Source organism: Lampris incognitus, chromosome 11, assembly GCF_029633865.1.
Source record: "Lampris incognitus isolate fLamInc1 chromosome 11, fLamInc1.hap2, whole genome shotgun sequence".
In the NCBI taxonomy this organism is placed as follows: domain Eukaryota; kingdom Metazoa; phylum Chordata; class Actinopteri; order Lampriformes; family Lampridae; genus Lampris; species Lampris incognitus.
Window position 1 is genome coordinate 27,423,147 of NC_079221.1, and position 14,371 is coordinate 27,437,517.

The following is a 14,371-nucleotide window of genomic DNA, read 5'->3' on the forward strand; positions in this document are numbered from 1 at the left end:
AGTCATAAGTGTTTATCAAGGACGGGGTATTAACAGCAGCCACCTGCTAAAACCTTCCATGTCCTGTCTAGTGTTTTCTTTCCTCAACAGTACTCCAGTAATCATCTACTTTTCAGTATTAATGATATTGTGCTATAGAGCTAACTGGTTACACATGGTTCCAATTAAGTGCCCATTCTCTCTCTTATGTCAATGCCAACCCCCCCACCCCCCCGCAGGAGGAGGACCTCCGTCAGATCTTTATGCTGACCATGGAGGTGCTTCAGGAGTTCAGTCGCCGGGAGAACCTCAATGCCCAGATGTCCTCTGTGTTCCAGCGCTACCTGGCCCTGGCCAACCAGGTCCTAAGCTGGAACTTCCTGCCCCCTAATCATATCCTTTGTTTTTGCATGGCAGGCCAGGTTCAGGGAAACAGAATAGGTCTGGGAGAAGTATAGAAGTGTCCAGGTATTGAAGTGTTTCGGATAATACTTTGCTTTTACACCTTCTGTCATTGTGTGAAGACTAATATTGCACTGTATAAATATGATGTATGAAAGCGTAACACGATTAAGGAGTGGGGAGGAACATCTGCTTTGTCTGGTGTGGGATCGCGGGGTGTACTGAAGTGTGTGTATGTGTACCCAGGAACACGGATGTTGTTTTGTTGTTCCTGGCTTTGAGAAGGGAGCATTTTCCATTTAGGGGTTAGCGTTATAAAATTGGGTCAAATTAGGCATATAAAACGGGTGTTAATTTTTTCAGAAGTATAGCATGACTAAAGTCTGTATCTACACACAGATGTGTGTGTGTACATGTATAGTATCTTTTATATGCATCATATTGGTTTCAGTCAGTGTGACCGGATGTATCCTGTTGCGCAGCCATGTGGCCTTCAAAGCGTGATACAACCCTTCCACTTTGCATTTCCATCCTACAGCAGGTGGTGTGTGTGTGTGTGTGTGTGTGTGTGTGTGTGTGTGTGTGTGTGTGTGTGTGTGTGTGTGTGTGTGCACTACGGGTAGTGAAATGTTGCTTCATGTTGTTGCCTAAGTGCATACCAGTTCATCGAATGTACTTTGTTAGATGCGTTGAGCGCACATCCGTGATAGCCTGACAGTTGGTGCTACGATGGATCAAGCTTAAGCATGGGGACATGTGAATGAGTGTGTGTGTGTGTGTGTGTGTGTGTGTGTGTGTGTGTGTGTGTGTGTGTGTGTTCGTTCGTCTGCCTAGGCCTGTGGGCCTCATTACCTCGCTAAATCCCTTCTTGCTTGGCATCCTCCGTGCTCGTCTAGAGGGATCTGAAGTGGCGCTAGCTGCCAGGCAGGGCCATGTATCACTTTCAAAGAGGTGTCTGTGTCCATCCCTATAACGCAGCAGCCCCAATAACCCACCACCCAATCATACCCCCGCATCAGAGCATGTTGAGGCTCCCCTTGGAATGCTTGGCACTCCTCTGGTTCATGTGTGTGTGTCTGCATTTGTCATTGCTGTCACTCTGTGATTTAAATGGAGTTAGATTCTATTTTGCGTGTGTGTGTGTGTGTGTGTGTGTTTATAATTGCGTGTCTGTCTTTCATGCACGTCTTTGTGCTTCTGCGTTTGCATCCATGTTCAACATTGTAATCACCCTGTTTTCAAAGAAATTTAAAGTGTCATTCTCTGTAATTGTGCGTGTGCTCATGTGTGTTCTGTAGCTGTTGAAAGTACACATATGTACTTGGAGAAAAAGTCTAAAATGTTGGGTACCAGCTCTGCCACAGAAGTCCCATCTTTTACTACAGTGCTAGAGGAAAGCCCAGACTGTATTTGTGAGCCAGAAAGACCAGCTAGGAACCGAGCCTGGAATTGCATCAGGTGTGTGTGTGTGTGTGTGTGTGTGTGTGTGTGTGTGTGTGTGTGTGTGTGTGTGTGTGTGTGTGTGTGTGTGTGTGTGTGTGTGTGTGTGATCAGAGATTTGTTTGAAAATTAAATAAATGCAGGGAAACCATTAACAAATGCAGAGAATATGATTCTCACACATCCATGTCTTGCATACAGGTACCAAACCATAAATGTCCTTTCCAAGACGTTCATACCCATTAGTTATGTATCTGAAGAAAAGAATGATAATACAGGGTGGTAGTTGATGATACAGATTGCAAATTGTGATGTAAATGCCAAAGTGAATATCCCTTGGGGGGGACACATATGGACTGGAGCACTTGAGCTCACTGCTAAATTTGTCTCAGAAATCCTTACATACATTTGAGCCAATCCACATGATTTATTATTCACAAATGTAGATTTGAGGGCATCCAGGTGGCGTAGCAGTCTGTTCCGTTGCCTACCAACACAGGGATCGTCGGTTCAAATCCCCGTGTTACCTCCGGCTTGGTTGGGCGTCCCTACAGACACAATTGGCCGTGTCTGCGGGTGGGAAGCTGGATGTGGGTATGTGTCCTGGTCGCTGCACTAGCGCTTCCTCTGGTCGGCGGGGCGCCTGTTCAAGGGGGAGGTGGAACTTGGGGGGAATAGCGTGATCCTCCCATGTACTTCGTCCCCCTGGTGAAACTCCTCACTGTCAGGTGAAAAGAAGCGGCTGGTGACTCCACATGTATCGGCATGTGGAGGCATGTGATAGTCTGCAGCCCTCCCCGGATCAGCAGGGGGGAAAAGCAGCAACCGGGAGGGCTCGGAAGAGTGGGCTAATTGGCCAAGTACAAGAAAAAGGGGTAAAAATTATTGAAAATGCAGGAAGGAGATTAAGTTTCAGATTTTTTTTAAAGAGTTAGCTTCATTTGTGCAATCTATTTAACTTGAAGTTTGTTTAGTTAGAAGTTGTCTTTTTCTCATTTGTGTAACACAATTTACTTCTATAATTCATTGACCGATAAAAACATTGTTCCTGGAACTACTTGGTTAATATCCAGGTTGTTATACAAAGTTTAAAGTAATTGGACAGTCCAGGATGACTTTTCAGTTTTCCTGAAATAAGGTTGTGAAAGTTGTTAAGGAATTCAAAAAATGTGGTGGAAAATTTTGGATATCTCGTCAATGCTGCAGAAAGTCTAGGATATTTGACTGCTTTGTAGGGAATGAATTAAGAGATGGAGAGAGGGATTTGATGAGAGGTCTTGGCAGTTGTCCGATATAAAACTGAAAATTAACTTTGCCACGAAACCCATTTTGTTGTTAGAAACAAAGACATTCCGTCCATACAGGCCACAAAAAATAAGGTTTTTTTGTTTTTGTTTGTTTTTTTACTTTTGTGGAAAAGCTCTACCATCCATACCCAATGACCTCACAAAGTTGAATCTAGTTTTCAGTTTCAGGCTGCATAAGAGTTGTTGTATGTTAATGAACTTTGAATGGACTGGCTGTGACTGCAGGAGTAACACACAGACAACTCAGCGTAAGGTGCTGAAGTGCTTAGTGCTGTTCTCTTTTAAATTCTTGTGTGTGTGTGTGTGTGTGTGTGTGTGTGTGTGTGTGTGTGTGTGTGTGTGTGTGTGTGTGTGTGTGTGTTTAAAGCCTGTAAGTGTCTGGGCTGTGGGTCAAAGGACAACAGATTGATGAATACTGCCAGGGAGGGCTGAATGAGTGTGGCTGCCTGTCTATAAGTGTCACAACACGTCTGTACCCGTGTGATGCTGTGCCAGTGTGTGCCTGTGTATTTGCGTGTTAAGGGGCCTCTCCTTAATTGCATGCCTAACAGCCGCTGCCTGTGATAACCCCCCACCACCACCACATAGACACACACACGCACTACTACCCCAAAGAGCCCTTTTAAAACTCCACAGCGGCCTCCATCCTTCAAGGAGGAATTGCGTGGCATGCGTGTCATCTGTCCGCACCACACTCTTAGCCCCACGGGCACCGGGGCTCTTGTGTCATCTATCTGAGGCACACTCCCCACTTGTTGGTACAATAGCGTATCACTCCACACACAGCTTGACCCCTGCCAGGGTCGTGGTCAGGCCTTGGGGCTGCGGCAGCGGTCAGTTTCTCTGAATGGCTTTCCTAGTTGACAGATCGGGCGCCTTCAACGTCCTTTTGTAACGAGACCCAGGTGCTCCAGTATTACTGTACTCAATATTTAGCACCGTATTTATTTACTGTATATGACTCTATATATATTATGATTTTTATTTACATATCCATGCACAGTTGTAATTGTGTTTTTATAGCACTGATTTTGTTTTGTTTTCGGTTTTTATTTGTTTTTTTTTTCCAAGGGAACTTCCAAATGAATACAGTGAAACCAAACTGTGCTCATGGGCATTGTGGAGGCAGGATGGGAACCCCGGTTTGTCTGCAGGGTGAAGAGCTGTGTCCAGTCTACCAATCGGAAAACAAATTCTCTTTTATTATTGCATTATTTGCACTTTCAGTTTATATCTTGAATTGATTCAGTTTGACTCCAGGCCCAACAGTACAAAGCATTCCCAGGTGTATACACAGATTTAGAGCTTCATGAGAGCAATTTTTGTTCAGTAATAAATTGCAAAATTGCTTTTCATGCCGAGTAGCACTACATTGTAAAGGCCCTGCGAGCAGCTTCACATCTGCCATCTCTCCATTTTATTTCCCTCTTTGTTGCTTTTCAGCACCGCTGTCCAAACAGAGAGGAATGTTCAGGTTTCATGGTTTTTCAGGTTCCAGAAATTTTGTTCCAAATATAAGCGTGACCGTCGGGATGCCTCCCAGCTTTTTTACACTTACCCGCTTTTGTCTTACCACATCTTTTCACGCTACCTGTTTGTCATCGTGGGCTTTTCTCAAGAGAGGGTGACCGGCCCTCCCATGTTTAGACTTTCCGATCTATTTTTAAACCGGGGAAAGCAGAGGGCCTAATAGATAGAAATGCCGCGAATTGCTCTCTTTACGACAATTAACCCCGTTGTCCCGCCTTAACGGGAGGTATTCTTGTCCCTGAGAGTTGGCTGCCAGTCCTGCATTCTGCGCCTCATTGTCTCGGGGCCCTGCTTAGTATTCTCATTAGCTGTACCGGAGGTCAGTTTAGAGGTGTTTTGCCTCTCGGGTTAAGGTGAGGATTTAGGAGCGTGAAAGCTGATCCTGGATGTCTGCCATGAGAGCAACAGTGCGGCCCTGACCTGTCTGAGGGGAGAATCTGTGACTACTGCTGTTCAAACACAGGGGGCCAGGTGGAAAAGGAGCGGAGAATTGGGTGACAGGAGTAAAGTAGGAGAAAGAGAGGGATGAGGAGGGAGGGGTGCGAAGAGGAATTCCAGGACTATTATTTCACATGGTTAGCCGGGGGGGTACTTAGGGTAGGATATGTCACTTAAACCCGACCACGCGCCTTAGCATAGCTCTGCGCTTCTCCTTGCACGGCTCCCAGCATGTGTATAGCCGGTCCCCTTTCACAGGCAACGGCGGCCCCATCTTTAATAAAGATCAGCCACAATGAATACAGGATACAGGAGAAGCTCGCTAATCCGAGACCATTCAGGGTCCGTCCATCGCTCGGACGCAAGAAGCATTCAGATGGCTGAAATACGGCCAAGCTTGTTTGAAATTTGAAACATAAATGCAAATCAAATCAGCCCATTTTTTTATGAAACGTTTGTTAAAGTGAGGTACAAGGCAATACAAGTACATGAACAATTATAGCCATAGAATACATAGAAAGGTGTGCAGTTTTGTTTTTGTTTTGTTTTTTTGAGTGAATGGGAGAATATGTCTTGCTAGGTTCATTCATTCAGCTTTTCATCTGCATGATTTTCAAATGCGCAAGGGTAAGAATATATTTCTTTTCACAGGTTTAAGAAATGCTCAACACGTTGCTGTACGCATGCATTTACTTCAGCTTGTAACTGCATGCTGATGTATGCCTTAGGAAATCAAGAACGTTGCCCCTTTGACTGCGGTAGTATGCCCTCGCATAGTCTTAAAGTACACACTGTCCATGGTGAACGTCTGACTTACTGAACTCTGTTCTGCTTTGGCCAATGCTGTGTGGGATACCCCTAATTAGGACAGAAATTACATCTGTATTTTGTCTGTCAAACCACAGAGTAACCTTTTCCAGTTCAGCTAGCAGGCTACCACCCACCAAATCACCCCGGGACCTTGAAAATCAAATTTGATCACCTGCCAAAGTGGGTGGTAGAGTAAAAATTGTCCCAGCGTGTGGCTGGTGGCTGGTGTTAATTTGCCACCCTGCACAGAATGATGTTCGAGATAGGGGTGTGTGTCCCTACTTGGGTGCGCGTGTGCGGGTAGTTGTGATATAGCTTGTCCGATGTTTTGTGCGTGTGCATGCTAAATATCTTAACATGTATGCACAGTGCCATTAGGAATCGTGTTTGGGTGTGTGAGAACAGGTGTGTATCTGTACTTGTTTTTTTTCATTGTTTTTTCTTCTTCTTTATTGGCTGCCTGTCTGCTGTGTTTCTGTGTGCAAGTGTGTCCATCTGTCTGTCAGCCTGTCTGTCTCTCCAGTGGAAAATCAACGTGTAGTGTCAGTTATTCTTGAGCCTGTTGGAAGTGCTGAGATAACAGCAGGTGATGTCTTTTAAAAACCCACCAAACCACGGCCACATGCCCTGGTCACTCCACGCACATTACTCATCCTGGAAGCATGTCCCCACACACACACACACACACATACACACACACACGTGCACAACCAGGCCATCTTTTTTAGAGATTGGATCGCAAGGTTGACTTTATCAGATCACTCAGCTCGAAAAGCAGATTTTTCTTAGGATGTTGTAAACTGAACTGCTTTTTGACATTTAAAGAAGTTCCTTAGTGATTAAAGCTGTATTTATGAAGCACATTTTAAACCAAAAGAGGACAAAGTGCTTCATAATAAAACAAAAATAGGCTCAAGAACAAAGTTAAATGAGAGGAAAAAAGGACAATACTCTGAAAAATAGCCATGGAAAGGGAGTTTGGTCATTTAGATTTAGAATAAGCTCTATTCTTGTGTTGTATACTGTTTTTAATTCCCCTCTTAAATTGAGTCATTTTATTCATTTATTTATTTTTTGGGCTTTCCCCCCCTTTTTCTCCCCAATTCTATCCAGCCAAATACCCCACTATTCCAAGCCATCCACCCCACGCTGCTCCACCCCCTCTGCCGATCCGGGGAGGGCTGCAGACTACCACATGCCTCCACATGCCGATACATGTGCAGTCGCCAGCTGCTTCTTTTCACCTGACAGTGAGGAGTTTCACCAGGGGGACGTAGCACATGGGACGATCACGCTATTCCCCCCAGTTCCCCCTCCCCCCCGAACAGGCGCCCCGACCAACCAGAGAAGGCACTAGTGCAGCAACCAGGACACATACCCACATCTAGCTTCCCCACCGCAGACATGGCCAGTTGTGTCTGTAGGGACACCCGACCAAGCCAGAGATAACATGGGGGTTCGAACTGGCGGTCCCCATGATGGTAGAACATGGAATAGACAGCTACACTACCTGGATGCCCCTAAATTTGGTCATTTTAACTCCAGTTTTGGTTGCCAGGACCCTCTACTCACAAAGTTTGAGCTGTGTAAGAGAATTATTTCTTCAGCCACATTGGGTCTGGTGTAGCTTGCAGTGCACACTAACCAGCATGTCCATTTCCATTTGGTAACATGTCAGTGAGTACACTGCATCTGTCAGCACTCTATCCTTTCACTTCTTGGAGGTAAATATCATAAACAACACAGGGAAAAAAGGTTCTGACTGCAGTGAAAAAGCACCTCTTTTTTTTTAAGTCTTCAGTATCTTACCTCTTTTTTTTTTGATGTGATGAGCCCATTTCAGTGATTGGTAGTTCACCTTAGAAATGCAGCAGAGCATATACAGTGTGCTTTAATCTCTTTGCTTCATCATAGTGATGCACTCATTTTGGAACAACAGACCTTTTGTATACCGTCGCAGGACGAGATCGTAAAGGGAGTGACCCCGGCAGTAATAGGGGTCATGTAGTTATCATTCATCTGGGCCCAGTAGGAGCAGTGAGAAGTTGAAGAGGGTCTATCAGGGCTCTGTCAAGCTCTGAGGTGGTGTCTACGCCCCCCCCCCCCACCGGGAAAGGTGCTCCATCTGCAGCCAGCAGGCCTCGCCTCAGCTTCCCCTCCCCTCCTCTCCCTTCCTTCCATCCCTGAAGGACTGGGTGTGTTCGCATTTTACCCTCGTTTCCTTTTTTTCTTCTTCTCTTTCTCTTTTTCTCACTGTTTTCTTTCTGTCGTTGGATTTCTAAAATGTAGATCCCCAAAAGCTCTTTTATATCCTTCGCAGACACATTTTGGAACAAAAGAAAAAAACAAAACAGGCAAGAATAATAAACACAAATACACCAAGTGTGTCCCCCCACTCCCAGCCCAAAAATGGAATCTAGTACAAAAACTATTCAAAAAAACTGGAAAAAAAGCCCCAACAATTCCCTACTTGCCTTCTTTTGCTTCTCCGCATCGCTCAGTCTTTTTCTCCCTTTAGAAAGGTTCACTCAGAGTTCTTTTGCTGGACCACGGCTATTTTTAACAAGGCCAGGAAGCCAAGCCTCAGAGAGAGCGAGACACACACACACACACACACACACACACACACACACACACACACACACACACACACACAAACACGCACGCACGCAATTTCACAGGCCCTTGAAACAGGTGCCAACTTTTGTGCAGAAAAGCTCAGTGTAGTGCGCGGGGTGTGTGCAGGGGGAGTGACTGTGGGCCTGTGTCGATGGAATGTGTGGCCTCGCCAGCCTGAGACGGTAGCTGGCTTTGATTGGACATTCCTATGGAAATCTCCTCATACTGTGCCTCGGCTGTCACAAAGCCTGTGGCGGATAGGAAGAGGGGGGCAGGGGTCAGGCAGGGAGGGGCACAGAGAACGTAAAGGAGTCTCCATTGGCTAATGAGAGAGACAGTGTGGCGTTTATGTGGGTCTTGAGTGCATGACACGTCTTGAAAAGTGTGTGTGTGTGTGTGTGTGTGTGTCTGTCTGTCTGTCTGTCTGTCCCTTGGGGGGGTTAAGAAAGGGTGCTTAATTTGAAGGGAGGGTAGTGTGGCCAAGGAGAGGGAATTTTGATTGGCTGAGGAGAAAGGAGAGCGAGGGTGTGCATAGATGTCTTGAGGGTAAGGAGTGTGTGACTTTAGGGAGCAAGGAGAGCAGGCTTGTTCCGAGGAGGGGAAGTCTGGGATTGTCAGGGAGAGCAAGCGAGTGAGAGAGAGTTGGTCAGAAAGAAAGCGAGAGAGAGTTGTGACTGGCTAAGGTAACAATGTGTATATATATTTTTGCTGGGTCCTAAATGACAACCGATAGTGTCTTGAGACGAGATCAGAGGGAGGACGAGTCTTATACGGTGGTCAAGAAAAAGGAGTGAGTCAGGTGGGACTGAGAAGGGTAAGGGGAAGATGTTGTATTTGAGAGTGAACAGAGAGAGGGCAAATAACTGAAATATAGGTTTGACAGTAGAGGAAAAAAATTGTTTAGGGTCAGTCTTGAGTGCTACTTGAGGGAGAGAGCACCTCTTTACACAAGAAAAGAGTTTGTGTGTGTGTGTTTGTGTGTGTGTGTTTGTGTGTGTGTGTGTGTGTGTGTGTGTGTGTGTGTGTGTATTGAAATAAGGAGGAAGAGTTGAGAGGAAAGGGAGTCAAGTAAGGCAGAGGGCAGAGATTGGAAACAACAGACCATCACTAAGTGAGGAGAAAAAGATAGAGCAGAAGAAGAGAAGGGCGTGAGAGTCTGGCTAAAGAGGGTGAGAAAGGACAAGAGTCTTCCTGGAACAAAGTTTTTAGAGAGAGGGAGGAAGAAAGAGAGGGAGAGAATCACACCAGAACAAAGGGACCAAGGAGGGGACCATCATCAGGAGGTGGTGGCAGTGGTGGTGGGGGTGAGAAAGAGGGCAGAAATAGGCTTTGTGGAAGATGGAGTGGCTGAGTTGATGAAAGAGTGAGTTACAGTGACTTAACAATAAGTCTCTGCTGCCACCCACACGAGACCAAAAGACTGACAGTGTGAGAGACCAAAATACCTCGTGAGACACGACACAGTGACAGGACCGTGTGTATTGTGTGTGTGTGTGTGTGTGCGCGTGCATGCGTGTGTGTGTGTGTGTGTGTGTGTGTGTGTGTGTGTGTGTGTGTGTGTGTGTGTGTGTGTGTGTGTGTGTGTCCAAGAGAGTTTTTGTTTGGGCTTTTGGTACACCCCCCTCCACCTCCCACCCCTCCATCCCCTCCTCCTTCTGCTCCTCCTCATGTTGTTGTCGGTCTTAACTTGCGGCGGGTCACTGGGGCGCCACTACATCGCCATGTTCGAGTCCACGCAGAACGTGACTCTCAAGCCCACAGAGTCCTGGAGAGAGGCCCTGCTGGACACCCGCGTCATGGACCTGTTTTTCACTGTGAGTTCACCCATCCATTTATCTATCTGTTCTGTCTGTCTGTTTCTGTCTGTTGTTGTGGAGCACCTCTTCACTGAGTCCATCTAACTATTTCATCTGTCCTTCTGTCTCTCTCTCTCTCTCTCTCTCTCTCTCTCTCTCTCTCTCTCTCTCTGTCTCCATCTGTTTTTATATGACCCATTTTATGTGTCTATGTCTGTCTCTGTCTCATTCTGTCTAGTTTAATTTCTGGCCATTTATCTGGTTATCAAATGGGCCAGATTTCTGTTTTTCTATCTGTTTTAGACCTCTCCACCTTTAGTTCATTGGTCCATCGAACTTTCTTTCTAGTCATCCAACAGTCTGTGTCATCATCACAGCCCTCCTCTTCCAATAGGAGTCTGTCTGTCTGCATTTTCAGGCTAGCTCTCTATGTGACTGTCTGCATGTCTTTGTGGATTTACCATATGCATAATCCTCCTTTCAGTGGCCTGTTTTTTGTTTGTCTTTTTTGTTGTTTTCTCTTTTCAGTGTGTTCCACCAGGGTTTAGATTTCTAAAGCAGTGTTGGGGTGTCATGGTTTTCCCCTCAGTTCCTCCATTCATTGCCTCTTTGACCTCTGGACGTTGGTTTAAGCAGGATTTTACAAAGTGAGGCGGTTTGAATTTTTTGAGCCAGGCAAGGGAATTTCAGTTGAACTTGGCTCTTTGGCAAGTCTGATTTTCTAACTAGTCATGTGGGCTTTTTTAATTGTGTCATTAAGTTGATTTATGAGGGGTTTGCAGTGGGGTCGTGTTATTGTGTTACCATCCGCAGGACAGGCAGTGAAGTATATATGTATTTTTGTAGAGTGACTTGTGTGTTTAAAGAGCGGGGCCCATGCTGGTCTAGCAGGCAGTGTGTGGAACAAACTGGTCACTTCTTCTTCCATCAGCATCTGTCCAAGATCTTCGGCTGCTTGCTGCCAAATAACTGCTGCAATGGTCTAGCCTCTATTTGCCCACTAGCAAATACTGTTCTCCTCTTCTAGCCCCTACCTCTCGACTGCCAAATACTGCTCCACTGTCCAGGCTCTACCTGTCTCGGGTAAATTACTGCCCTTCCACCCCCTACTTGTCTAGTGCTGGATACTGCTCCATTATTCTAATAGGGCTGGCCAATGATTTAGTATACACAATTTATGCACAATTATGTTGTCTAGATGAATGATAACAAGAATATATTACCTAAAATGTCACAAAATGAGGTCTGACATATTTGAGGGGGTATTATTTGAAAACTAGTTTTAATTTAATATTATACTTTACACTATCTCAATGTAATGGACCTCAGTTGGATTCTTAAACATAGTATATTTGCATATGTATGCCCATATTGTGATATTTGTGTGTATATGGCATCCAAAATTCCCTATAATTATTATGATCTTTTTTTTTCTCCTTATATTGCCCAGCACTAAATGTAACCCTTTACTCATGGCCCATGGTAGGGCTGTTCATCAAGATCCACCTTTTAAAGTAATATTTGCAATATAGAGTATGTAAGAAGTGTTTACATTTAACACCTGTTACTCCCACACGGTTTGTCTTGCTGAGGTCGTGAACCTATTTGCTTGTCTTTATCATCAAGAGTTGTTGGTTAAAACTGGGCTGACAGCACAAAGGCATTTGGCATCTTTAAAAAAAAAAAGCCGCAGTAGTCTCGAGTATTGTCTGTTGTGAACTTGGGTGCTTTGGTGTTGACCTGCCAATAGCACTGTAAAAAGGCCTCATGTCACAGGAGTGAGCACCCTGTCTGGAGGTGTTGGTCATTCTATAAATTCCTTTTACTTTCATTGCCTACTTAACCTTAGCTACAACAGTTCCATAATGATTGGTGAGGACCATGTCAAATTCTTTTGGATGTGTAAACAAACTTGACTAATAATGAGAAACAGATAATGTTCAAAGGCGGATTAAAAAAAGCAAATTGTAATTCTGGTCCAGATTCTGTCTGCTTTTTGTTCCTGGGACTCATTTTGTTGCTGGGCACTGTCAGCCAGTAGTGGAATTGTATTTTCCATCTGGCACAATTAGATAATTCTGTCCAACAGCAGTAGGTAGTAATATGGCCTACACTAAATCATGATACTCAATTTTGCTCAGTGTTGAATTATTTCTAATACTGAAATAGTTTTTCTTGTGGTTTGGAACGTGCAAGATCGTGTCTTTTCGATAGTAGTAATGAAAGGAAAGAAACTGGCTTTGAAAACTGGCTTTGAAAAGAGAGGTTTTAAGAGGTTTTTTTTTGTTGTTTTTTTTTTCATGCACAGACATTGATAGTTCAGTACGTATTCTGATGTTGGTCAAAAATTGATATTTACCATTTCTGAGGTGTTCAGATGCAACGCTGCATTTTTTTGGGCCACCCCTTTTTCTCCCCAACTGTATCCACTCAATTACCCCACTCTTCCGAGCCGTCCTGATCTCAGCTCTACCCCCTCTGCCGATCCGGGGAGGGGCGCAGACTACCACATGTCTCCTCCGAGACGTGGAGTCGCCAGCTGCTTCTTTTCACCTGACAGTGAGGAGATTTGCCAGGGGGACATAGCACATGGGAGGACCACACTATTCCTCCCAGTCCCCCCCCCCCCCGAACAGGCGCCCCGACCGACCAGAGGAGGCGCTAGTGCTGCAACCAGGATACATACCCACATCCGGCTTCCCACCCGCAGACATGGCCAATTGTGTCTGTAGGGATGCCCGACAGAAGCCGGAGGTAGCACAGGGGTTCAAACCGGCAATCCCTGTGTTGGTAGGCAACAGAAAAGACCGCCACGCCACCTGGACGCCTTAACTCTGCATTTTTGTATTTTGCTCACATACACTTCATTACACAGTCTGTACAAAGGTGACTTGTGTACTCAAGCCTTAACCCCCTTACCGACTCAACCTGGATATTTACTGCATTCTGTGCGTTTCATGTGAACGTCCCACTGACTTAAATTCCTTGTATGTGCAGTTTTGTTAAAATTGCTTCTAATTGATGAATATAGTTGTACCGTAATCGGCTGGCACAGAGCAAAGCTGTCTCAGTACAGTAGTCCTAATGGGGCATCTTGTAGCTCACATGTCGGTCTGGTCGTTGAGACTAGATTGGAAAAATTAATCTTTATTGTTCTTGACAAGTGGTGATGGGTGAATCTCATCAGGGGTTTGATATAGAAATCACACGCTCCCAGCCGTTTGCCATGGTGCGCCATTCCTGTCAGTTTGGGCTGAATAAAAATGTCTGCCATTTTTCAGTAGGGTGTTGTTATTGCTGGGATCTATGGGATATGTTTTGACTTGGTCTCAGTTTACAGGCCTCTAGTCCTATCTACTCCTCTGGTATTTCTAGTGGCTGGGCTGTTTGTTATTGTAGGACCACTGAGGAACGGTCAGCTGTTTTGTGTGAGTGTGTGCGTGTGCGTGCATGCATGTGTGTGTGGCCTGCCTGTATTTGTAGTTCCATGTGTGTGCCAGCATCCGTCATCCATAGGGTGGTTTGTGCATTTATGTTTTTGCGTGTGTGATGGAGAGATGATTGTTTTACATCTTTGTATCTGCGCTTGTGTGTAACTGCTTAAAGTGCTTCTGCATTTTCCTCTGTATGATGAACAGGAGTGTGTATAGAGCGCGTGTGCGCGTAAATTTACTTTGACTAGATGCTCTGGTGTCTCAGCTGCTGTGAGAGGTGACGGGCAGGCCAGGGAGAGGGGCAGGTGGTGTGTGTGTGTGTGTGTCTGTGTAGTGGATATGCGTAGAGACACGCGCCGCCAGGGTCAGAGTTCACAGCCAACCAGCGGCAGGATTAGAGCGAGGATTTGGGGCCTTCGTTACCAGCAGTCACCCAGATCTCCCTCACTCTTTAGGGCTCCAGGGACGTCCCATTCCCTCTGTGGTTGGGTGGGAGTCTCTAAGCCTGCTATTAAATGGCTCCAGCGCTCTACATCTCTGATTAGCGTTGTTAACAGATGTTAACAGTAGGCTGCCATCAATCTTTCAGAACAGAGCTGTAAGATGTCTCTTGATT

At 45.5% G+C, this 14,371-nt stretch overlaps 1 protein-coding gene across 1 annotated transcript in view; it reads left to right on the forward strand.

Annotated features, from left to right (window-relative positions):
• The window catches only part of xpo4 (exportin 4), a 94,949-nt gene that overhangs the window by 35,600 nt on the left and 44,978 nt on the right, over positions 1–14,371 (forward strand). Inside the window, 2 exon segments of the mRNA XM_056289502.1 lie at positions 219–372; positions 10,227–10,339. Coding sequence (XP_056145477.1) covers positions 219–372; positions 10,227–10,339 — 267 coding nt within the window.